Source organism: Emys orbicularis (genome assembly GCF_028017835.1).
Source record: "Emys orbicularis isolate rEmyOrb1 chromosome 12 unlocalized genomic scaffold, rEmyOrb1.hap1 SUPER_12_unloc_1, whole genome shotgun sequence".
Lineage (NCBI taxonomy): Eukaryota > Metazoa > Chordata > Testudines > Emydidae > Emys > Emys orbicularis.
The window spans coordinates 157,411-180,751 of NW_027045136.1; the positions used below are offsets into that span (position 1 = coordinate 157,411).

At 61.8% G+C, this 23,341-nt stretch overlaps 2 protein-coding genes across 2 annotated transcripts; one reads left to right on the top strand and one right to left on the bottom strand.

Moving 5' to 3' along the window:
- Positions 1-15,757: 15,757 nt before the first annotated feature.
- On the top strand, positions 15,758-16,889 carry THTPA (thiamine triphosphatase). The gene is given in 5 exon segments (XM_065422881.1): positions 15,758-16,001; positions 16,050-16,490; positions 16,571-16,683; positions 16,685-16,756; positions 16,758-16,889. Coding segments are annotated over 5 exon segments (1,002 nt in total).
- Positions 16,890-17,951: 1,062 nt separating this feature from the next.
- Positions 17,952-21,596, bottom strand: NGDN (neuroguidin). Its single transcript, XM_065422903.1, is given in 12 exon segments — positions 17,952-18,075; positions 18,311-18,371; positions 18,454-18,610; positions 18,824-18,992; positions 19,247-19,361; positions 19,587-19,639; positions 19,724-19,808; positions 20,285-20,422; positions 20,677-20,748; positions 20,838-20,897; positions 21,278-21,485; positions 21,487-21,596. Coding segments are annotated over 12 exon segments (1,245 nt in total). The 3' UTR covers positions 17,952-18,058.
- Between the last annotated feature and the right edge of the window lie 1,745 nt (positions 21,597-23,341).

The window sequence follows — 23,341 nt, forward strand, 5'->3', positions numbered from 1 at the left end:
GCAGGGGGTGGGTGGGGACGGTGGGTGGATGGATGGATGGATGGAGGGTGGATGGGTGCAGGGGGTGGGTGCAGACGGTGTGGGGGGGGGTGGGGGGGACAGGTGGATGGATGGATAGGAGGGTGGGTGGATTGGTGCAGGGGGTGGGTGAGGACGGTGGGTGGATGGATGGATAGGAGGGTGGATGGATGGATGGATAGGAGGGTGGATGGGTGCAAGGGGTGGGTGGGGACGGTGGGTGGATGGATGGATGGATAGGAGGGTGGGTGGATGGATGGGTGGATGGATAGGAGGGTGGATGGGTGCAAGGGGTGGGTGGGGACGGTGGAGGGAGGGAGGGAGGGTGGGTGGGTGGATGGATGGATAGGAGGGTGGATGGGTGTAGGGGTGGGTGGGTGGATGGATGGAAGGATAGGAGGGTGGGTGGGTGGGTGGGGACGGTGGGTGGATGGATGGATAGGAGGGTGGATGGGTGCAGGGGGTGGGTGGGGACGGTGGGTGGATGGATGGATGGATAGGAGGGTGGGTGGGTGGATGGGTGGGGACGGTGGGTGGATGGATGGATGGATAGGAGGGTGGGTGGATGGATGGATGGATAGGAGGGTGGATGGGTGCAGGGGGTGGGTGGGGACGGTGGATGGAGGGAGGGAGGGAGGGAGGGTGGGTGGGTGGATGGATGGATAGGAGGGTGGATGGGTGTAGGGGTGGGTGGATGGATGGAAGGATAGGAGGGTGGGTGGGTGGGTGGGGACGGTGGATGGATGGAAGGATAGGAGGGTGGGTGGGTGGGTGGATAGGAGGGTGGATGGGTGCAGGGGGTGGGTGGGGACGGTGGGTGGATGGATGGATGGATAGGAGGGTGGGTGGGTGGATGGATGCAGGTGGTGGGTGGGGACGGTGGGTGGATGGATGGATGGATAGGAGGGTGGGTGGATGGATGGATGGATAGGAGGGTGAGTGGGTGGATGGGTGCAGGGGGTGGGTGGGGACGGTGGGTGGATGGATGGATGGATAGGAGGGTGGGTGGGTGGATGGGTGCAGGGGGTGGGTGGGGACGGTGGATGGAGGGAGGGAGGGAGGGTGGGTGGGTGGATGGATGGATAGGAGGGTGGATGGGTGTAGGGGTGGGTGGATGGATGGATGGATGGATAGGAGGGTGGGTGGGTGGGTGGGGACGGTGGGTGGATGGATGGATAGGAGGGTGGATGGGTGCAGGGGGTGGGTGGGGACGGTGGGTGGATGGATGGATGGATAGGAGGGTGGGTGGGTGGATGGGTGCAGGGGGTGGGTGGGGACGGTGGGTGGATGGATGGATGGATAGGAGGGTGGGTGGGTGGATGGGTGCAGGGGATGGAGGGACGGACAGGAGGGTGGATGAGGATGGACGGATGCGGAGGGGAGGGGAGGCCATAGGCAGATATTCAATCCTACCCGTCCCTTGCCGCAGCCCCCTCTATCTGCCATCATTCAACCCCCTTGCCCCCCCCATCCTCCTCCCCCCCCATCTCACTCTGTCTTTCATTGCTCCGCTGTGGGGCGACGGGAGGGGAGGGGAGGGGAGGGGAGGGGAGTCTTGTGGATGCAAATCACCTCATTAAGGAGCCAGCGGCAGGCGGGTAATTAGCCTGGGCCTTGTATTTCTTATCAGCGACACAAAGGGAGCGGGGTGGGGGAGGGGAGAGAGATGGAGGGAAGAAAACAGGGGCTGGACGGAGGGAAAGGGAAAGATGGAGGGAGCGACCTGGGAAGAGCGAGAGGCTGGAAAAGAGGGTTGGAGGCAGAAGCCAGACGGACGGATGCAAGGAATGAGACAGAAAGAGGGACGGAGGGAGGGGACGCAACAGACAGGGAAGGAGAGAACGAAGGAAATGGAGAAGGAAGGAGGGAATGAGAAGAGGAGGAAGAAGGGAATGAAGCAGGGAGGAGAGGAGGAAGGAGGAAACGGGACAGAGAAGAGGAGGATGGAGGGAACGAAGCAGGGAGGAGAGGAGGAAGGAGGGAACGGGACAGAGAAGAGGAGGATGGAGGGAACGAAGCAGGGAGGAGAGGAGGAAGGAGGGAGCGGGACAGAGAAGAGGAGGATGGAGGGAACGAAGCAGGGAGGAGAGGAGGAAGGAGGGAGCGGGACAGAGAAGAGGAGGATGGAGGGAACGAAGCAGGGAGGAGAGGAGGAAGGAGGGAACGGGACAGAGAAGAGGAGGATGGAGGGAACGAAGCAGGGAGGAGAGGAGGAAGGAGGGAACGGGACAGAGAAGAGGAGGATGGAGGGAATGAAGCAGGGAGGAGAGGAGGAAGGAGGGAACGGGACAGAGAAGAGGAGGATGGAGGGAATGAAGCAGGGAGGAGAGGAGGAAGGAGGGAACGGGACAGAGAAGAGGAGGAAGGAGGGAATGAAGCAGGGAGGAGAGGAGGAAGGAGGGAACGGGACAGAGAAGAGGAGGAAGGAGGGAACGGGACAGAGAAGAGGAGGATGGAGGGAATGAAGCAGGGAGGAGAGGAGGAAGGAGGGAACGAAGGAGGGAGGAGAGGAGGAAGGAGGGAATGGGACAGAGAAGAGGAGGATGGAGGGAACGAAGCAGGGAGGAGAGGAGGAAGGAGGGAACGGGACATAGAAGAGGAGGATGGAGGGAACGAAGCAGGGAGGAGAGGAGGAAGGAGGGAACGGGACAGAGAAGAGGAGGAAGCAGGGAACGAAGCAGGGAGGAGAGGAGGAAGGAGGGAACGAGACATAGAAGAGGAGGAAGGAGGGAACGAAGCAGGGAGGAGAGGAGGAAGGAGGGAACGGGACAGAGAAGAGGAGGATGGAGGGAATGAAGCAGGGAGGAGAGGAGGAAGGAGGGAACGGGACATAGAAGAGGAGGAAGGAGGGAATGAAGCAGGGAGGAGAGGAGGAAGGAGGGAACGGGACAGAGAAGAGGAGGATGGAGGGAACGAAGCAGGGAGGAGAGGAGGAAGGAGGGAACGGGACATAGAAGAGGAGGATGGAGGGAACGAAGCAGGGAGGAGAGGAGGAAGGAGGGAACGGGACAGAGAAGAGGAGGAAGCAGGGAACGAAGCAGGGAGGAGAGGAGGAAGGAGGGAACGAGACATAGAAGAGGAGGAAGGAGGGAACGGGACAGAGAAGAGGAGGATGGAGGGAATGAAGCAGGGAGGAGAGGAGGAAGGAGGGAACGGGACATAGAAGAGGAGGAAGGAGGGAATGAAGCAGGGAGGAGAGGAGGAAGGAGGGAACGGGACAGAGAAGAGGAGGATGGAGGGAACGAAGCAGGGAGGAGAGGAGGAAGGAGGGAACGGGACAGAGAAGAGGAGGAAGCAGGGAGGAGAGGAGGAAGGAGGGAGCGGGACAGAGAAGAGGAGGATGGAGGGAACGAAGCAGGGAGGAGAGGAGGAAGGAGGGAATGGGACAGAGAAGAGGAGGAAACAGGGAGAAGAGGAGGAAGGAGGGAACGGGACAGAGAAGAGGAGGATGGAGGGAATGAAACAGGGAGGAGAGGAGGAAGGAGGGAACGGGACAGAGGAGGATGGAGGGAATGAAGCAGGGAGGAGAGGAGGAAGGAGGGAACGGGACAGAGAAGAGGAGGAAGCAGGGAACGAAGCAGGGAGAAGAGGAGGAAGGAGGGAACGAGACATAGAAGAGGAGGAAGGAGGGAACGAAGCAGGGAGGAGAGGAGGAAGGAGGGAACGGGACAGAGAAGAGGAGGATGGAGGGAACGAAGCAGGGAGAAGAGGAGGAAGGAGGGAACGGGACAGAGAAGAGGAGGAAGGAGGGAACGAAGCAGGGAGGAGAGGAGGAAGGAGGGAATGGGACAGAGCAGAGGGGACAGAACAAGGCAGCGATAGGGGGGTGACACAGGGGTCCGTGCCGCGGGCAGTGGGGGAAGGGAGGGGAGGGGCGGGATCTGCGCAGGCCGATTCGGGGACATTTATGTCAGGGGGCGACAGGGCCAAGGAGAAACCAACCTGCGGGGGAGGGGAGATTCCCTGTCCCGCCCCAGCCCCGCCCGTGCCCCTCACTCCCGACCCGCAGCCCCTGCCGCCCCCCCGTCTTGCCAGTGCCCCTCACTCCCGACCCACAGCCCCTGCCCTCCCTGCCCCCCTCACCCTCGCCTGGGGAGCAGGGCTGGATTATGGCACAAATTGGCGGGAGATGAGAAAGGCTCGTTACCGGCCAAGGGCCTGTTGGAGCAGCAGGTGTATCCCAGAGAGGGGAGCCCCCAGCTACTCCAGCTGGTTCCAGCAGGGGGCGCTGGGGCGGGCAGGGCCTGGCTGGAGGGGGGCAAGGCCTGCAGTGGTTGGCCTTTCTCCTATGCCTGGCATCCCACAATGCACAAGGGCACTCATTTGCATCAAATTTGCATACAATAGTGAGCCCTGGGTATCTAAGCAGCTGCTCTGGTCTTGTTCCATGTGCTGAAGGGATGGGGGAGGGGTGGATTGGAGGCTCCACCCACTCATCTGCATATGCAAATATGCAACCCCCATCAGAGGGCCCAGGGCAGAGCTACTGTAAAAGCCTCAACATTCTCTTGCTCTCTTGTGTGTACGGATCGGGTGTGTCGGCTGCGTGTCTGTGCGTGCGTGTTTGATGTATATCCATCGGGTGTGTCGGCTGTGCGTGTGCGTGCGTGTCCTGTATATCCATCGGGTGTGTCGGCTGTGCGTGTGCGTGTGTGCGTGTGTGTGTATGATGTATATCCATCGGGTGTGTCGGCTGCGTGTCTGTGCGTGTGTGTTTGATGTATATCCATCGGGTGTGTCGGCTGTGCGTGTGCGTGCGTGTCCTGTATATCCATCGGGTGTGTCGGCTGTGCGTGTGCGTGTGTGCGTGTGTGTGTATGATGTATATCCATCGGGTGTGTCGGCTGCGTGTGTGTGTGTCCTGTATATCCATCAGGTGTGTCGGCTCTGCGTGTGCGTGCATGTGTGTATCGATCGGGTGTGTGTCCTGTATATCCATCGGGTGTGTCGGCTGTGTGTGTGCGTGCGTGTGTGTATCGATCGGGTGTGTGTCGTGTATATCCATCGGGTGTGTCGGCTGTGCGTGTGTGTATCGATTGGGTGTGTGTCCTGTATATCCATCGGGTGTCGGCTGTGCGTGTGCGTGTGTGTGTCGTGTATATCCATCGGGTGTGTCGGCTGTGCATGTGCGTGTGTGTATCGATTGGGTGTGTGTCATGTATATCCATTGGGTGTGTCGGCTGTGCATGTGCGTGTGTCTATCTATCAGGTGTGTGTCCTGTATATCCATCGGGTGTGTCGGCTGTGCGTGTGTGTGTGATGTATATCCATCGGGTGTGTCGTCTGTGTGTGTGTGAGTGATGTATATCCAGCGGGTGTGTCGGCTGCATGTGTGTGTGTGTCCTGTATATCCATCGGGTGTGTCGGCTGTGCGTGTGTGTGTGCGTGTTTGTGTATGATGTATATCCATCGGGTGTGTCGGCTGCATGTGTGTGTGTGTCCTGTATATCCATCAGGTGTGTCGGCTGTGCGTGTGCGTCCTGTATATCCATCGGGTGTGTCGGCTGTGTGTGTGCATGCGTGTGTGTGTATCGATCGGGTGTGTGTCGTGTATATCCATCGGGTGTGTTGGCTGTGCGTGTGTGTGTGATGTATATCCATCGGGTGTGTCGTCTGTGTGTGTGTGAGTGATGTATATCCAGCGGGTGTGTCGGCTGCATGTGTGTGTGTGTCCTGTATATCCATCGGGTGTGTCGGCTGTGCGTGTGTGTGTGCGTGTTTGTGTATGATGTATATCCATCGGGTGTGTCGGCTGCATGTGTGTGTGTGTCCTGTATATCCATCAGGTGTGTCGGCTGTGCGTGTGCGTCCTGTATATCCATCGGGTGTGTCGGCTGTGTGTGTGCATGCGTGTGTGTGTATCGATCGGGTGTGTGTCGTGTATATCCATTGGGTGTGTCGGCTGTGCATGTGCGTGTGTCTATCTATCAGGTGTGTGTCCTGTATATCCATCGGGTGTGTCGGCTGTGCGTGTGTGTCCTGTATATCCATCGGGTGTGTCGGCTGTGTGTGTGTGTGTCCTGTATATCCATCGGGTGTGTTGGCTGTGCATGTGCGTGTGTGTGATGTATATCCATCGGGTGTGTCAGCTGTGTGTTGTGTGTATGGATCGGGTGTGTCGGCTGTGTGTGTGTGTGTGTGTGTGTGTGCATCGATCGGGTGTGTGTCGTGTATATCCATCGGGTGTGTCAACTGTGTGTTGTGTGTATGGATCGGGTGTGTGTCATGTATATCCATCGGGTGTGTCGGCTGTGTGTGTGCATGTGTGTGTATATCGATCGGGTGTGTGTCATGTATATCCATCGGGTGTGTCGGCTGTTCATGTGTGTATTGTGTGTATCAATCGGGTGTGTGTTGTGTATATCGGTAGGGTGTGTCGACTGTGTGTTTGTGCGTGTGTGTGCATCAATCAGGTGTGTGTCATGTATATCCATCAGGTGAGTCAGCTGTGTGTGTGCATGTGTGTGTATATCGATCGGGTGTGTGTCATGTATATCCATCGGGTGTGTCGGCTGTTCATGTGTGTATTGTGTGTATCAATCGGGTGTGTGTTGTGTATATCGGTAGGGTGTGTCGACTGTGTGTTTGTGCGTGTGTGTGCATCAATCAGGTGTGTGTCATGTATATCCATCGGATGTGTCAACTGTGTGTTGTGTGTATCGATCAGGTGTGTGTTATGTATATCCATTGGGTGTGTCAACTCTGTGTGTGTGTGTGTGTATTGATCGGGTGTCTGTTGTGTATATCGGTAGGGTGTGTCAACTGTGTGTGTTGTATGTATCAATCGGGTGTGTGTCATGTATATCCATCGGGTGTGCATTTTGTATACCAATTGGGTGTGTGTTGTGTATATCCATCAGGTGTGTTCCACTTTGTATGTGTGTGTTGTATGTATCGATTGGATGTGTGTTGTGTATATTCATCGGGTGTGTTGACTGTGCATGTGTGTGGTGTATATCCATCGTGGGTGTGTTTTGTATATCAATCAGGTGTGTGCTGTGTAGATCCATCAGGTGTGTCGACTGTGCATGTGTGTGTTGTGTGTATCGATCGGGTGTGTGTTGTGTATATCCATTGGGTGTGTGTTTTCTATACCAATCGGGTGTGTGTTATGTAGATCCAACAGGTGTGTCGACTTTGCAGGTGTGTGTTGTGTGTATCAATCGGGTGTGTGTTGTGTATATCCATCGGATGTGTCGACTGTGCATGTGCATGTTGTGTATATCCATCAAGTGTGTGTTGTATATATCGATTGGGTGTGTGTTGTGTATATCCACCAGGTGCATCGACTCTGTGTGTGTGTTGTGTATATCAATTGGGTGTGGCAACTGTATGTGTGGTGTATATCGATCAGCTGTGTGGCTTGGATGTGTGTTATGTATATCGATCGGGTGTGTCCACTGTGTGTGTGTGTGTTGTGTATATTGATTGGGTGTGTCGCTTGGGTGTGTTGTGTTTATCAATTGAGTGTGTCAATTGTGTATGTGTATATTGTGTGTGTTGTGTATATCCATTGTGTGTGCTGTTTATGTTGTGTGTGTCAATTGTGTACCAGCTGTGCATTGGTGCACTTGCTGTGTGTGTCGACTGCACACATGTGCGACTGTCATGTTCGTGCCGAGTGTGTCATTGTGCTACTCTGTGTGTAGCCTCTGTGGGGATGTTTGTGGGGTGTTACAGAATGAGGTTATGCAGGGAGTGCTGTCTCCGTGTGTGCTGGGTTGTGTGGCTCAGTGTGTTGCGTTTGTGTAGTCGCAGTTGCGTGACCCATATTTTTGGAGGGTGGAGGGTTGCATGTGTGTTGGCATGCATGTTGTGTATTTGTGTAAGATGTTGTGTGTATTCCTGTGTATTCCTGTGAGATGCTTGTGTATATGTTGTGGTGTTGTGTAGTGGTGTGACGGTGTTGTGTGTTTTGGTTTGTACCTATATGTATATGGCGTGTGTGATTGGGGGGGGCATATAGAAGTGTCCACATGTAAGTTGTGTGCATTTGGGTGTCGGTGGTTGTGTGTACATTATTCAGTGTCGGGGTGTGTGTGTGGCTGACAGCAAGTGTTGTGTTACTGGGGATTGTGTGGTTGTATCTGGCTGTGGGAGTGGATTGTGTGTGTGTGTGTGTGTGAGAGAGAGAGAGAAAAAGACGGTGGTGTGTTGGTGGGGTGGGTTGTATTACTGTGGCAAGGAATGGGAGGGGTATGTGGTGGTGGTTGTGTTGTTGCAGGGGGGTTGTGTTATTGAAGTATGTGCTGTGATGTTGTTTCCATTTGGAGAGTGTGTCAGGTGGGTTTTGTGTTGTTGTATTTGTTCTCCAGTTGTGTGCTGTGGGTTTCTGTTTGTAGTGTGCAGTTAGGGTGTGTGGGTGTCTTTAGGGTTTGTGTTGAAGTCATATGTTTGTTGGGTTGTATTAGACAATGTTTCTACTTTGTTGTGACTGGTTTTCTGGGTGTCTGTTGTGTACTTTTTGTGAAGGTTGGGTTTGTGTGTGTTGTTGGTTGTGGTCTGTGTTTCTTGTGGGTTTTGCATTTTGCATATTGTTGGCTGGTTGTCCTTTGTGGTTGTAGAGGGTTTTGTATAGTGTGTGTTATTGGTTGGATTTTGTGTTGGTTGGTTGTGTTTTTGGCGGGGGGTGTTGTGGGTTTTGTATTTTGTGTCTTGGCGGTGGGAGTTTTTGTGGGGTTGGGTTTGGGGCTTTGTGCATTGTTGTTTTGTGGGTTTGCGTTGTGAGGGTTTTGTATGTTTCTGGTTGTATTGTGGGTTCTCTGAGGTTGTGTGATTTGTATTTTGTGTGTTGTTGCTTGGTTGTGCTTTTTGGTGTTTGATTTCTGGGGGTTGTGTCATCATTTGGAGGGGGTGTTTTGTGAAACCTTGGTGGGGTTTGTATGATTCTGTGTTACATTTGTCATGTTGTGTTTGGCTTCATTTTGGGAGATGTGTTTGTCCTGGGCTGTTGTGGTGTTGTCTTTTGTTGCTTCATTTGCCTGTTGTGTGGCCTGGTTGTGTGTTTGTGTGCGGCATCCCTCTGGCAGGTTGTGTTTTGCGAGGGTGTGTTTTTGTGTGGCATGTCGGTTGGTTGTGTTTTATCTTTGCGTTGTGTGGGACTTCGGAGGTAAGGGGTTAACTGTTGTGTTGTGGGTCTGGGTTGTGATTCTCTCCTGTGCGATTGTGCGCTGGATACCCCTGCTTGGTTGTGTTTTGCATGTGTTGTGTCCTGCTGTTGGCTTGTGTTTGGTGTGTTTGTGTTGCCATCTCCTCTGCTGTGTCCCATCACGAGCCCCTTGGGGCTGCTACACAACTCAACGCGCACAGAACGGCAACACGGCAACAACCTCCTTTGGGCCCCAGCCAGAGAGAACGAGTGATTCAAACACCCCACGCTGCCCAGAGGCGGGAGTCCCGTAAAACCAGGGAGAGAACCCAGGAGTCCTGGCTCCTAGCCCGCTCGCTGTAACCGCCCCCCTCCCGCGCTGTGGGTTCTATGCTGTGGGGGGGAAGGGGGGAGCGAGGGAGCGAAGAAGCAGGTGACGGAGGAAGAAGGATTGTAAAATCGATGGGCTGAGCCAGCCAGGGCACGGAGCTGTCGCCCACATGGATATATGAGCTTCCTTGATACACTCCGACTTCCACCCCTCCGCTGGCCCGGCTCCTTCCTTCCCTCCATCCCCGTCTGCTTCCCTCCATCCCTCCGCCGGCCCAGCTCCTTCCTTCTCTCCATCCCTCCACCGGCCTGGCTCCTTCCTTCTCTCCATCCCTGTCTGCTTCCCTCCATCCCTCCACCGGCCTGGCTCCTTCCTTCCCTCCATCCCTCCCGCTGGCCCGGCTCCTTCCTTCCCTCCATCCCTCCGCCGGCCCGGCTCCTTCCTTCCCTCCATCCCTGCCTGTTTCCCTCTATCCCTCCGCCAGCCTGGCTCCTTCCTTCCTTCCATCCCTCCGCCGGCCCAGTTCCCTCCTTCCCTCCTTCCCTCCATCCCTCCACCGGCCCGGCTCCTTCCTTCCCTCCATCCCTGCCTGTTTCCCTCCATCCCTCCGCCGGCCCGGCTCCTTCCTTCCCTCCATCCCTCTGCTGGCCCAGTTCCCTCCTTCCCTCCATCCCTCCGCCGGCCCGGCTCCTGCCTTCCCTCCATCCCGTCCTGTTTCCCTCCATCCCTCCGCCGGCCCGGCTCCTGCCTTCCCTCCATCCCTCCGCCGGCCCGGTTCCCTCCTTCCCTCCACCGGCGCGGCTCCTTCCTTCCCTCCATCCCATCCTGTTTCCTGTTTCCCTCCATCCCTCTGCCGGCCCGGCTCGTTCCTTCCCTCCATCCCTCCGCCGGCCCGGCTCCTTCCTTCCCTCCATCCTGTCCTGTTTCCCTCCATCCCTCCGCTGGCCCGGCTCCTTCCTTCCCTCCATCCCTCCACCGGCCCGGCTCCTTCCTTCCCTCCATCCCTGTCTGTTTCCCTCCATCCCTCCACCGGCCCGGCTCCTTCCTTCCCTCCATCCCTCCGTCGTCCCGGCTCCTGCCTTCTCTCCATCCCTGTCTGCTTTCCTCCATCCCTCCACCAGCCCGGCTCCTTCCTTCCTTCCAGCCCTCTGCCGGCCCAGTTCCCTCCTTCCCTCCATCCCTCCACCGGCCCGGCTCCTTCCTTCCCTCCATCCCTGTCTGCTTCCCTCCACCTCCCCACATTGCTACCCACCCCCATCCCCCACCTCTGGCAGGAGTGGGTGTCTGGATCCAAACAAGGGGGCCCTGCTGGGGGAGGACCCAATACCGGGACCCCCAGCAGAACACACACCCCCTGTCTGGGCCTGGCCCTCACCCCCCCCACACACACTCCTTCTCCCATCCCTCCTTCCACCCATCCCTTCATGCTCCATCCGCCCGTCCCTCCCTCCCTCCATCCTCCCATCCCTCCTTCCATCCACCCATCCTTCCATCCTCCCATTCCCCATCCCTCCTTCCATCCACCCATCCCTCCATGCCCCATCCACCCCTCCATCCATCCTCCCACCCCCCATCCCTCCATCCATCCATCCATCCTCCCATTCCCCATCCCTCCTCCCATCCCTCCCTCCATCTCCACACCCCTCCATCCTTCCTTCCATCCATCCCTCCATCTCCACACCCCTCCTCCCATCCCTCCATCCCCCATCCTTCCATCTCCACATCCCCTCCATCCATCCTCACATACCCATCCCTTCATCCACCCCTCCATCCCTCCTTCGATCCACCCCCCCTCCATCCATTCCTCTATGCCCCATCCACCCCTCCCTCCCTCCATCCCCCACCCCTCCATCTCCACATCCCCTCCATCCCTCCTTCCATCCACCCCATCCCTCCCCACATCCACCCCCATCCCTCCTCCCATCTCCTCCAGCTCTCCTTCCATCCATCTCTCCATGCCCCGTCCACCTGCCTCCATCCCTCCTCCCATCCCACCTTCCATCCATCCTCCCATCCCCCATCACTACACCCCTCCATCCTCCTCTCCATCCATCCTTCACTTCATCCCCCACACCCCTCCATCTTCCTGTCTCAAGTCCTCTCTCCTCCTCTTCCTCCATCCCCCTTCATCGCTCTCCTCTCCTTCCCCTCCCCTCATTCTCCCTGTCCCATTCCCCCTCTCCTTCCTCTCTGTCCTTATCTGTCTCCTTCCCCCTCTCCATCCCCCTCCATCCCTCTCTGTCTCCTTCCCCCTCCACATCCCACCTCCATCCTCCTCTGTCTCCTCATCCCTCCCTGTCTCCTTCCCCCCTCTCCATCCCTCTCTGTCTCCTTCCCTCTCTCCATCCTCCTCCCTCTCTCCTCTGTCTCCTTCCCCCTCTCCTTCCCCCTCCATCCCTCTCTGTCTCCTTCCCTCTCTCCATCCCCCTCTGTCTCCTTCCCCCTCCACCCGCCTCCATCCCTCTCTGTCTCCTTCCCCCTCCATATCCCACCTCCATCCCTCTCTGTCTCCTTCCCCCTCCACATCCCACCTCCATCCTCTGTCTCCTCATCCCTCCATCCTCCTCTGTCTCGTTCCCCCTCTCCATCCCCCTCTATCCTCCTCTGTCTCCTTCCCCCTCTCCTTCCCCCTCCATCCCTCTGTCTCCTTCCCCCTCTCCATCCTCCTCCCTCTCTCCTCTGTCTCCTTCCCCCTCCATCCCTCTCTGTCTCCTTCCCCCTCTCCATACCCCTCCATCCCTGTCACCTTCCCTTTCTCCATCCCCCCTCCATCCTCCTGTCTCCTTCCCCCTCTGTCTCCTTCCCCCTCTCCATCCCCCTCCCTCACTCCTCTGTCTCCTTCGCCCTCTCCTTCCCCCTCCATCCTCCTCTGTCTCCTTCCCCCCTCTCCATCCCCCCTCCATCCTCCTCTGTCTCCTTCCCCCTCTCCATACCCCCTCCATCCTCCTCTGTCTCCTTCCCCCTTCATCCCTCTCTGTCTCCTTCCCTCTCTCCATCCCCCTCTGTCTCCTTCCCTCTCTCCATCCCCCTGTGTCTTCTTCCCCCTCTCCATCCTCCTCTGTCTCCTTCCCTCTCTCCATACCCCTCCATCCTCCTGTCTCCTTCCCTCTCTCCATCCCCCTCCCTCTCCCCCCCCCCCCCGCCCGTTCACACGCTGCCAGCCGGAGTGAAGCGATGGGAAATCGATCCCACTTACTCTGCTCGCTGGAAGAGGGGGCTCCGCCGGGGGTGGGGATGGGGGGGGAGCTGGGCTCCGGCCGCTCCCCTCCTCCAGCGCCTCCCCCTGGCTCAGGCCCGGCCCGCGGATCGATCGGGGCGCCGCCGGGGCTTCCCCATTGATTTACACTGGCCCGCGCCCGCCCTGCTCCGCTCCCTCGCTCCGGAGCTGCCGGCAGCCGCGCCACACAATGGAATAATCAATTTCCCTCCCCCCCCCGCCCTCCAGCGCCCCGGCGGGGGGGCGGCAGGGAGCAGGTGCAGCTGAGCATGATGGGAAATGTAGTCTCTCGCCCCCCCCCCCCGCGGGCTCTGCCCCCCCCCCCCCCGCCTCTGCACCCTGGGAAGGACAAAAGTGTGCGGGGGGGGGGGAGCCGGGGGGATGGGCTGGGAGTGTCTGACCCCCCCCCCCAGCAGGTGCACTGCCTCCCCCACTGCGCCACAGCGGCCCCTAGAGGGGAAAGGCCTTGTGTCTCCACCCCGGCCAGCAAGTCCACCCTGGGCCTGGAGGCAGCGCCCCTCTGAGCCAGCCAGGCCCCCCAACCCAGTCCCACAGTATCCCACCCCCCCCACAAGCTTTCCCCTCCCGACCCCCTTGCGAGGGAGAGCAGGGTTATTCTCTGCATGGGGAAACTGAGTCACGGAGCAGCTCAGGGGGTTCACCCCACCCCCGGCCCAGCCCGTGGCAGGGCCGGGAGCTTGGGGCCAGCCGGCCTGTCTGGACAGGGCACCCTTAAACTCCACCCTGCCTTGGGGGTGACAGCTGGGGGATGGGGAGAGTGGCAGGGGTGTCTGTGCTCCTCCCCCAACCCTCCACCCCCCTCCACCATCCCATCTCCCTCACCTCACCCCACCCCACCCCAACCTGACCCTCCAACCGTTCCCAAACCCCAATCCTCCAGCCCCTGCTAACCCCCACTCCCATTGCTCCAATGCCCCCCACACCCATAGTCCTGAGCCTCCCCCACCCCGCCTTCCATACACCCTAGATCCCTTCCCTTCCCCCTAAATCTGCCCCACACCACATCCCCTGACCCCCTCCCCACCCACCCCTGATCCCAGACCCCTTCGCTCACGCCCCCTACAACCTCCCCATCTCCCCTCCGCCCCACAGCCTTTCACTCGTAATCACCCACCCCCGCCCCGCCGCCTTCTTCAGCCCGCATCTCCCCCCGGCTGCCTCTGCACTCCCTTCCGTGGCCAGTGGTGCTGTCAGACTAAGAGAGAACACCAATAATCAGCTGTGTGCCTGCCAAATAGTCCCAGCCCCCCCGCTCTAACCACTAGCCCCCACTCCCATCCCAGAGCCAGGAAGAGAACCCAGGAGTCCTGGCCCCCAGCCCTCCTGCTCTAACCACTAGCCCCCACTCCCATCCCAGAGCCAGGGAGAGAACCCAGGAGTCCTGGCCCCCAGCCCCCCTGCTCTAACCACTAGACCCCACTCCCCTCCCAGAGCCAGGGAGAGAACCCAGGAGTCCTGGCCCCCAGCGCCCCCTGCTCTAACCATTACACCCCACTCCCCTCCCAGAGCCAGGGAGAGAACCCAGGAGTCCTGGCCCCCAGCCCTCCTGCTCTGACCACTAGCCCCCACTCCCCTCCCAGAGCCAGGGAGAGAACCCAGGAGTCCTGGCCCCCAGCCCCCCTGCTCTAACCACTAGCCCCCACTCCCATCCCAGAGCCAGGGAGAGAACCCAGGAGTCCTGGCCCCCAGCCCCCCTGCTCTAACCATTACACCCCACTCCCCTCCCAGAGCCAGGGAGAGAACCCAGGAGTCCTGGCCCCCAGCCCTCCTGCTCTGACCACTAGCCCCCACTCCCCTCCCAGAGCCAGGGAGAGAACCCAGGAGTCCTGGCCCCCAGCCCTCCTGCTCTGACCACTAGCCCCCACTCCCATCCCAGAGCCAGGGAGAGAACCCAGGAGTCCTGGCCCCCAGCCCCCCCTGCTCTAACCATTACACCCCACTCCCCTCCCAGAGCCAGGGAGAGAACCCAGGAGTCCTGGCCCCCAGCCCTCCTGCTCTAACCACTAGCCCCCACTCCCCTCCCAGAGCCCGGAATAGAACTCAGTAGTCCCTGCCTCCTGGTCCACAAGGGGTTAACCCCATCTCCTCATTAAGGACCCCCCATCCTGCTGCTCTTAATTGCAGCTTTCCGGTCACCATAGCAACTGGGAGCAAAGAAGCGAGACAGACGCAGTTGGCGGGGCGGGGGAGTGAGACAGAGATAGAGGCCAAAGACACCGGTTTTCCCAGTCCCTTAGTCGTCTGGAACTACAGCTCCCAGAATGCCCTGCTCCCTCTGACACTACAGCTCCCAAAATGCCCTGCTCCCTCCGGCACTACAGCTCCCAGAATGCCCTGCTCTCCTGGAACTACAGCTCCCAGAATGCCCTGCTCCCTCTGGCACTACAGCTCCCAGAATGCCCTGACCTCTTGGAACTACTATGCCCAAAATGCCCCACTCCCTTTAGCACTACAGCTCCCTGCATGCCCTGCTCCCCTGGAACTGCAGCTCCCAGTATGCCTCGCTCCCCACCACTCTCGCGTGACGAAGCAAATTCATTCTCCAAAGAGAAAACTCCAGCCCCGCCCCCACGCCGCTGGCCGCGCGACAGCTGGGACCCTGCCGGGAGCTGGGACGGGTCAGGTCAGTGCTGGCCCCGGGACCCCCCCCGGGCAGCAGGGAGTGGGGTGGGGGTGAGCGAGGTGCACGTGCTGTCGGGAGTGGAGCACCCTGGGGCAGGGAACGGGGCTGGGGCACCGTGGGGCTGGGTGGGGGGTGCCATGGGGCAGGGAGCTGGGCTGGGCTGGGGTGCTGTGGGGCAGGGAGTGGGACTGGATGGGAGGTGCCGTGGGGCAGGGAGCTGGGCTGGGGCACCGTGGGACTGGGTGGGGGGTATCGTGGGGCAGGGAGCTGGGCTGGGGCACTGTGGGGCTGGGTGGGGAGTGTCATGTGGGGCAGGGAGCTGGGCTGGGTGGGGGGTGTCATGTGGGGCAGGGAGCTGGGCTGGGGTGCTGTGGGGAAGGAGCGGGGGGCACCGGGGGGCCGGGACCAGGGGGTCGCTCCGTGGCTCACTCCCCTTCTCCTGCCCCCAGAGGGGCCGCGATGCCGTCGGGTAGCATCGAGGTGGAGTCGAAGTTCGCGGCCGGGCCGGACACGGAGGCCAGGCTGGCGGCGCTGGGGGCAGCCCTGGCCGGGAGCTCGTCCTTCCGCGACCTTTACTACGACACCCCCGACCTGCGCCTCACGCGGGCCGACCACTGGCTGCGGCTCCGCCAGGGGGCCGGCTGGGAGCTCAAGTGCCCCCCGGTGCCATGTGGAGGAGCCGGAGGGTCCAGCCATGGCCTGGGTGCCGAGCCGCCAGCAGAGGGCACCGGAGGGTCCAGCCACATCCTAGATGCTCTGTGCCCGGAGCCACCAGCAGAGGGCGCCGGAGGGTCCAGCCTCGTCCCGGCTGCCCTGTCCCCGGAGCCGCCAGCAGGGGGCACCAGAGACTCCAGCCACGTCCCAGATGCCGCGTCCCCGGAGCCTCCCGCCGTGGCCACCACCTACCAGGAGCTGACGAGCCCCTGCGCCATCGTGGGCCGGCTATGCGGGGTGCTGGGCGTGGCCCCGGTGCCCGGCTGGGACCAGGTGCCCGGGGCCGTGGCTGGGCTGGGCCTGCAGGAGTTTGCCAGCTTTGTGACCCGGCGCCGCAGCTACCAACTGGGGGGCCTGCGGGTGGACCTGGACCAGGCGGATTTCGGCTACGCCGTGGCCGAGGTGGAGGCCCTGGTGGGGGCCCAGGAGGACGTGCCGGCAGCGCTGGAGGAGGTGCTGCAGCTCCGGCGGGCACTGGGTGAGCAGCGCCGGGGACACCAGAGCGGGGGTTGGGGGGCAGGGACGCCCCCACTGACCAGGGCTTCTCTCCCCTCCCAGGGCGGGACGGTGCCACCCGTGTGCCGGGCAAGATGAGTGTCTACCTCCAGCGGCATCGCCCCCAGCACTACCAGGAGCTACTCCGGGCGGGGGTCCTGGCCGGGGACCCGCAGCCGCCCCCCCCATGACAACGCTTCCGAGCCTGAGACGCTGGCCCCACGGGGCCCCTCCAAAGTCATGGAACTGGGGGGGGGGGGCGGAGGGCGAAATGGGGCCCCCTAGCGCCCGGGGGGGGGGGGAATTGGGCACGGACCGGCCCCCTAGCGCTGGGTGGAGATTGGGCATGGACCGGCCCCCTCCGCAGCACGGCGCCCCCTAGTGCTGGGGCGGGGATTGGGCACAGTGCCCCATAGCACTGGGGGGAGAGTGGGCATGGACTGGCCCCCCTCTGCAGCACAGCATTCCCTACCGCCAGGGGGGATTGGGCACGGACCGGCCCCCTCTGTAGCACAGCGCCCCCTCCCCCTCCCCCCAGCTGCAGCCCATCTAAGGATCCCCCGGTCACAGAACAGGGCTCTAACACCAGAGCGCCATAGGGCCGGCCCATGGCCGAGCAGCTCCCTGCTCCGTTGGCCTCAGTGGCTCACTGCAGCGTGACCCCCAGTCACACGCCAGCACGCGCCCGGCTTGGCCCCAGTCCCAAGGGCGGGAACAGAGGAAAGCTGCAGCTGTGGGATCCGCCCCCGTTTGATCCCCTGTGGGGAGAACATGGACAGCCGCCCCCCCCCCCCAATAAATTCAACCCAGTTACGGAGGGGGCTGGCAAAGAGCTGGGGGCTATGGGGGGGATGGTAAGGGTCATGCTGGGCTCTGGTTGCCCCCTGGCCGAGCAACGGGAGAGGACGGGGACCCAGCGTCCGTCAGCTCCCGTCGGGGGACCCTTAGCCTAAGCTGAGCAGGCAATGCTGCAGCGCAGCACCTCCTGGTGGCCGGGGGACGGGCCCCAGCAGCATGGGGCCCCCTACATACAGGCCGGGCGATGGGCCCCAGGGCACAGCGCCCCCTAGTGACCGGCCAGGCGACGGGACACAGCACCCCCTAGTGACCGGCCGGGCGATGGGCCCGGGGCGCAGCGCCCCCTAGTGACCGGCCGGGCGACGGGGCACAGCACCCCCTAGTGACCAGCTGGGCAACAGGCCCCAGGGCACAGCGCCCCCTAGTGACGGGCCAGGCGACGAGCCCCAGGGCACAGTGCCCCCTAGTGACGGGCCAGGCGACGGGGCACAGTGCCCCCTAGGGATCGGCCAGGCAACAGGCCCCAGTGCCCCCTAGGGACCGGCCGGGTGACGGGGCACAGCACCCCCTAGTGACCAGCTCGGCAACGGGCCCCAGGGCACAGTGCCCCCTAGTGGACACTTGGACCAAGAGACATGTTCAGGGGCTCGATTTTATTGTCTAAACATTCTGTCCACGTGTGAGAGTTGCTGGGGGGGTGGTGGTGGTGGGGTCATCGCTCCATGGAGGGGGGGGGGGTGGCGCGTCGCTCCGCTATCGCCTCTGGAAACCTACGAAAGAAAGCAAATAAGGGAGTGACAGATCCCAGCCCCCACTCTCCTCCCAGAGGCGGGAGAGAACCCTGGCATCCTGCCCCCCCCAGCTCTAACCCATTACAGCCCACTCGCCTTCCAGGGCCAGGCCCCTGGTGACCGGACTCCCAGCTGGTTCTAGCAGCTCCTCGGGCTGCTGTTCACCTGTGGAACCCCCCACCACTGGCTTTGGAGGGACTGCCCTTCCACTCACCCTTCTTCCTTCCCCTCTTCGCACTCATCTTCTTCCTCCTCTTCCGCTGGGGGCTCAGAGCCTGGCAGGGGAACGGAGACAATTAGCTGAGGGAGGCTCAGCCCCAGCTTCCTCCCCTCCCCCCCAGCTCCGTGCTGCCTCACCTCTCCAGTGGGGGGCGCTGCCCCCGTCAGGGCGCTGATGTCACCGAAGTGGGTCAGGGAATGGAGCTGGGCCCCCAGCGCGGCCGCCCGGCGCCGCCGGGCCTTGTCCTGCCGGCTCACGTTCAGCCTCACCAGCATGGCCTCCTCGTAGCGCCTCCTGCAACAACCGGAACAGGGAGCCTGGGTCCCGCTCGAACCACCAGCCCCACTCCCCTCTGCCCCCCCCCAAGCCAGAAGAGAACCCAGGAGTCCTGGCTCCCAGCCCCCCGCTCTAACCACTAGCCCCCACCACTCCCCTCCAGAGCCAGGAGAGAACCCAGGAGTCCTGGCTCCCAGCCCCCCCGTACTCTAACCCCTAGCCCACACTCACCTGTGCTCATCCTCCTGGCTCTGCCTGGTCGCGTGCAGGTAGCGCCCTTCGCGGATTTCCTCCGGCGCCTCCGAGAACTGTTCTTTCAGCTCCCGGATGACGGAGCTGCTCAGCGCTCGCTTCTTCGCCTGCTCCAGGACCTTCTTCTCCCGCTCGGCCGCTGTCTCATCTGAGGGGTGGAAGGGGGGACAGATGGAGATGCGGCCACCTCTGGGGTGGGACGCGGGGGCTGCGTACAGGGGGACCCCTCACCCAGCGCTGAGATGCGGCCACCTCTGGGGTGGGACGCAGGGGCTGAGTATAGGGGGACCCCTCACCCAGCGCTGAGATGCGGCCATCTCTTGGGTGGGGCGCGGGGGCTGGTTATACAAACCCCGCTCTCTTTCTGGCTAGAACCCAGGTGGCCCGGCTCCCAGCACGTACCATAATGCACCGGGACCAGCCGGGGTGGGACGTATTTCCGGACCCCTCCTTTGGCCAGGGGCTTCTTCCCAGCAGCTTTGCCTTCAGTCCCGTCCGCCTCCTCCTCGTCACTCAGCTGCCGGAGAGAAAACAGCCTGTCAATCAAGGGCTGGCCCCGCCCTCCCCCCATGGCAGGCCAATCCCAGGGGAATGTGGGGAACCCCATTCCTCCTTCCAGAGTCAAGACAGAGCCCAGGAGTCCTGGCTCCCGGCCCCTCCCCTGCTCCAACCACTAGACCCCACTCCCTTCCCAGAGCTGGGGATGGAAGCCAGGAGTCCTGCCCCTGCCCCTCCCCCTCACCTTGCTCATCATGTTCCCGGGGTCTGGTTTGAATCTCAGCGGATTGTCGTCTCCTGCAACGAGAGCGCCCCGGGGGGGTGTGGTCAGCAGGGGGCCCGGTCACCCCGCACCCACCCCCCTCGGTGCCCCCAACTCACCCACGGCGCCCGTCACAGCCGCCTTCACCAGCTTGTCAACCTGGTACCGGAGTTTCTGCTCAATGGGGCGCATCTTCTCCAACACCTGGGGGGGGGGGGAGGAAGAGTGTGGTGGGGGGTCAGACGTGGGGAGACCCTGCCCCCTAAGAACCACCCACCGCACCCAGGAGTTCAGGCTCCCAGTACCCCCTCTGCTCTAACCTCTAGTCCCCCTCCCCTCCCAGAGCCAGGGATAGAACCCAGGAGTCCTGGCTCCCAGACCCCTCTGCTCTAACCACTAGTCCCCCTCTCCTCTCAGCCAGGATAGAACCCCGGAGTCCTGGCTCACAGCCCCACCCCCACCCCTTTACACACTCTAACCACTGGACCCCACTCCCCTCCCTGAGCCAGGGATAGAACCCAGGAGTCCTGGCTTCCAGCCCCTCCCCCTGCTCTAACCACTGGACCCCACTCCTCTCCTGGAGATACCCTCCAGAGCCAGAACCTGCCCTCCAGCAGTTTCTCTGCCCTCCCCCCCAAGACCTCTCCCCCGGGCCCCCATAGGCTCCATCGCCCACCCACCGTGCGCAGCTCGGCCAGGCGCAGGACAGCCGGCTGGGCGGCCAGGGACCGGCCCGAGGTCTTCTGCAGCACCAGCTGGGCCAGGTCCTGGAGATAGAACAGCAGCAGCTGGGCCTTCAGCTCCAGGAAACTCAGCCCCTGTGGAAGGGGGAGAGACATCAACGGGGGTAGGATGGGGACACCCGGGAGAGGGACAGGGGGACAGGGCAGGATTGGGGGGACACCCGGGAGAAGGACAGTGCGACAGGGGCAAGATGGGGGGGACACCCAGGGTAGGGGAGAGGCGGGGCAGGATGGGGGGGGACACCTAGGGGGGTCTGGTGTCAGAGTAGGGGGCGGATCACCATGGGGAGGGAGAAGAGGACGCAGCAGGTCCCCCCCTGCGCTCTCACCTTCTCCGTGGGGAAGGCGCCGGCCCGGACCCTCTGCAGCAGCCCCTGGACATGGGCCGTGACCCCGACAACCTGGGGGGGGGAGAAAGGGAGTGAATCTGGGCCTTTCCCCTGGGGGGCAGCAACGATCCAGGATCTGGGGGGGTCGGGGTCTCTCTCACCTGCTCCTGGAGTGATCCCAGCAGGGCCAGCGCGGGGGGCAGGTCGGACACCAGCTGTCCCTGCAGGGTGGGGAGACTTTAAACCGAGCCACCCCCGCCACTCCCCCTCCCACCAGTGTACCCCCAGCCTCCCCGTGTGCCCCACACCCGGATCCCCTCCCCAAGCCCCCTCCCATGTGCCCCCCTGAACCTCCTCCCCCAGCCCGCCCCCGTGCACCCCCTACAGAGCTCCCCCCGTGTACCCCACACCCGGATCCCCTTCCCCAGCCCCTCCCCCACGTGCCCCACACCCAGATCCCCCCCCATGTACCCCACACCCGGATCCCCTCCCCGTGCGCCCCCATCCAGATCCCCTTCCCCAGCCCCCACCGTGTGCCCCACAGACCCCGTTCCCAAGCCTCCCCGTGCACCCCATACCCAGATTCCCCCCCCCCGCTCACCCGCAGCCCGGGCCCCGCCGCCGCCATCCCGGCCTCCCCGCACACTGGGACACGCGGCGCCGGGCGCTCTCGCCACTTCCGCCTCGGCCAATCGGCACCCCGGGTCCCGCCTCCTGACGGCTGCTCGAGCCAATCAGAGCCTCTCTTCCGCCTCGTTAGCGCGGACCCGACCAATCGCGGCTTGGCATCTGATGAGCTTAACCCGGCATCCGGTGGGGAGTGGAATCAACCAATCAGAGCTCCGTGTCCGCCTCAGCGCACAAAATTTAAGCCAATCAGCCCCCGGGCTCCTCCCACATGGCCCTAAGGGGCCAATCATAAACTGGGATCGGGGGGGGCGGGCTGAGAGTGACTGGCAGGGATTGCGACCAATGGGAGGGAGAGATGCCCTAGCAGCCTAAAGGATGGAGTCTGAGGGGAAAACAGGCAGGGGGAAGGCGGGTCTTGTTTGATTCCCCCCCCCACCCCCCCACCCCCGCCCCACATGGAAGCTAAGAGTCCTGGCTCCCAGCCCCCCCCCCCCCGAGAACCCAGGAGTCCTGGCTCCCAGCCCCCCTGTCACGGACTCACAGATTGTGCCCACTCTTGGCCCCGTGCGGTCCGTGGGGGGTGCCCCTTCCAGGGCGACAGCCCTTCTCGGGGGTCCACTCTCTCTCGGGGTCAGGCCCCACCACCTCCTGGAGCCGCACCTCTCTGAGCCTTAGCACGTCTTTTCTCTGCCGTGGGCCCCCTCAGGGAGTCCACTCGCTCTGGACCCCTGGGGCCTCCACCCCCCAAAGGGGACGATGCCCCCACCCCCACCCCCGCCCTGTTCTCTAGACCGGAGTGACTCCCAGCCAGCGTCACACAGGAGGGTTTATTGAGTGTTGAACCCAGCACAGGAAACTCTCAGGGCCTCAGGCCTGGCCTCCCTCAGCCCAGCACATCCCAGTCTCCCTGCATCCAGGTGGGCTCTGCCTGCTCCCCCTCTCCAGCCCAGAGCCCCCCTGCTCGCAGCTGGGCATCTGAAACCCCCGGCCCCAAGCCCGGCCTCTGGCCATTGTCTTCTCTCCAGGGAAACAGGGTCACCTCGGCCTCCTCTCCCTTCTTCTGTCCTCTGGCCCCCTCTGGCTGGATCGGGCTGGTCAGGTCACCGGGGTCCTCTCTCCGCAGCCCTTTGTCCTCCCACTGGCCAGACCCAGCTGCAACTCCTGAGCTGGGTCTCTGGGTCGTCAGGTCACCAGTCGCTGGGGTGTCCATCCCCCAGGCCATTGGCTGGGGTCCCAAGTTCCCTGTCTGGTCCTCTGCAACAACCAACTCCCTCTCCCCTCCCCTCGTTAAACCAGTAACACCCAGGGAAACTGAGTCCCACCCCCTCCGCATGCAACCCATTGGAAAAACAAGGAAAAAACAAGACAATCCCCCACTTCGTCACCCCCCCCAACCATTAGCCCCCCCCCGAAAACCCAGGAGTCCTGGCTCCCAGCCCCCCCAACCACTAACCCCCCCCATAGAACCCAGGAGTCCTGGCTCCCAGCCCCCCCACTCTAACCACTAGCCCCCCCTGAGAACCCAGGAGTCCTGGCTCCCCCCGCCAACCACTAGCCCCACAGAGTCTGCCGCTGTGACGAAGTAGGTCTGTTCTTAGTGTTTCCTCTGAATACTGTGTGGGTGCCTCAGTTTCCCCTATGCATTTCTTAAGTCTCTAGGTGGTGGGATAAGGGGGTGTAATTGTTGCAGAGCAAAGGGCCAGTGTACATAAATGGCCGACACTCTGTCTCCTGGCAACTGATGGCCTGGGCCCTTCCCCCCTGCAAGGTGATAGCTAGAGGTGTTGGAGAACAAAGGAATCAGGTGACCTCCTGGCCCGGGAAAGGGACAAAGCCCAGAGGAGGAGGGGCTGGAGGGTGAGTCAGTTTGGAGCTGGCTGGGGTTGTGGAGTGAGTGCAGACCTGGGTGTCTGGTTCCCTGCCCCCCGAAATGGACCCGACTGAGGGGTCCTGTTCTCTGTACCTACAAGCTCTGTTCTACGCTGTGTTCCTGTCGTTTAATAAACCTTTGTTTTACGCTGGCTCAGAGTCACGT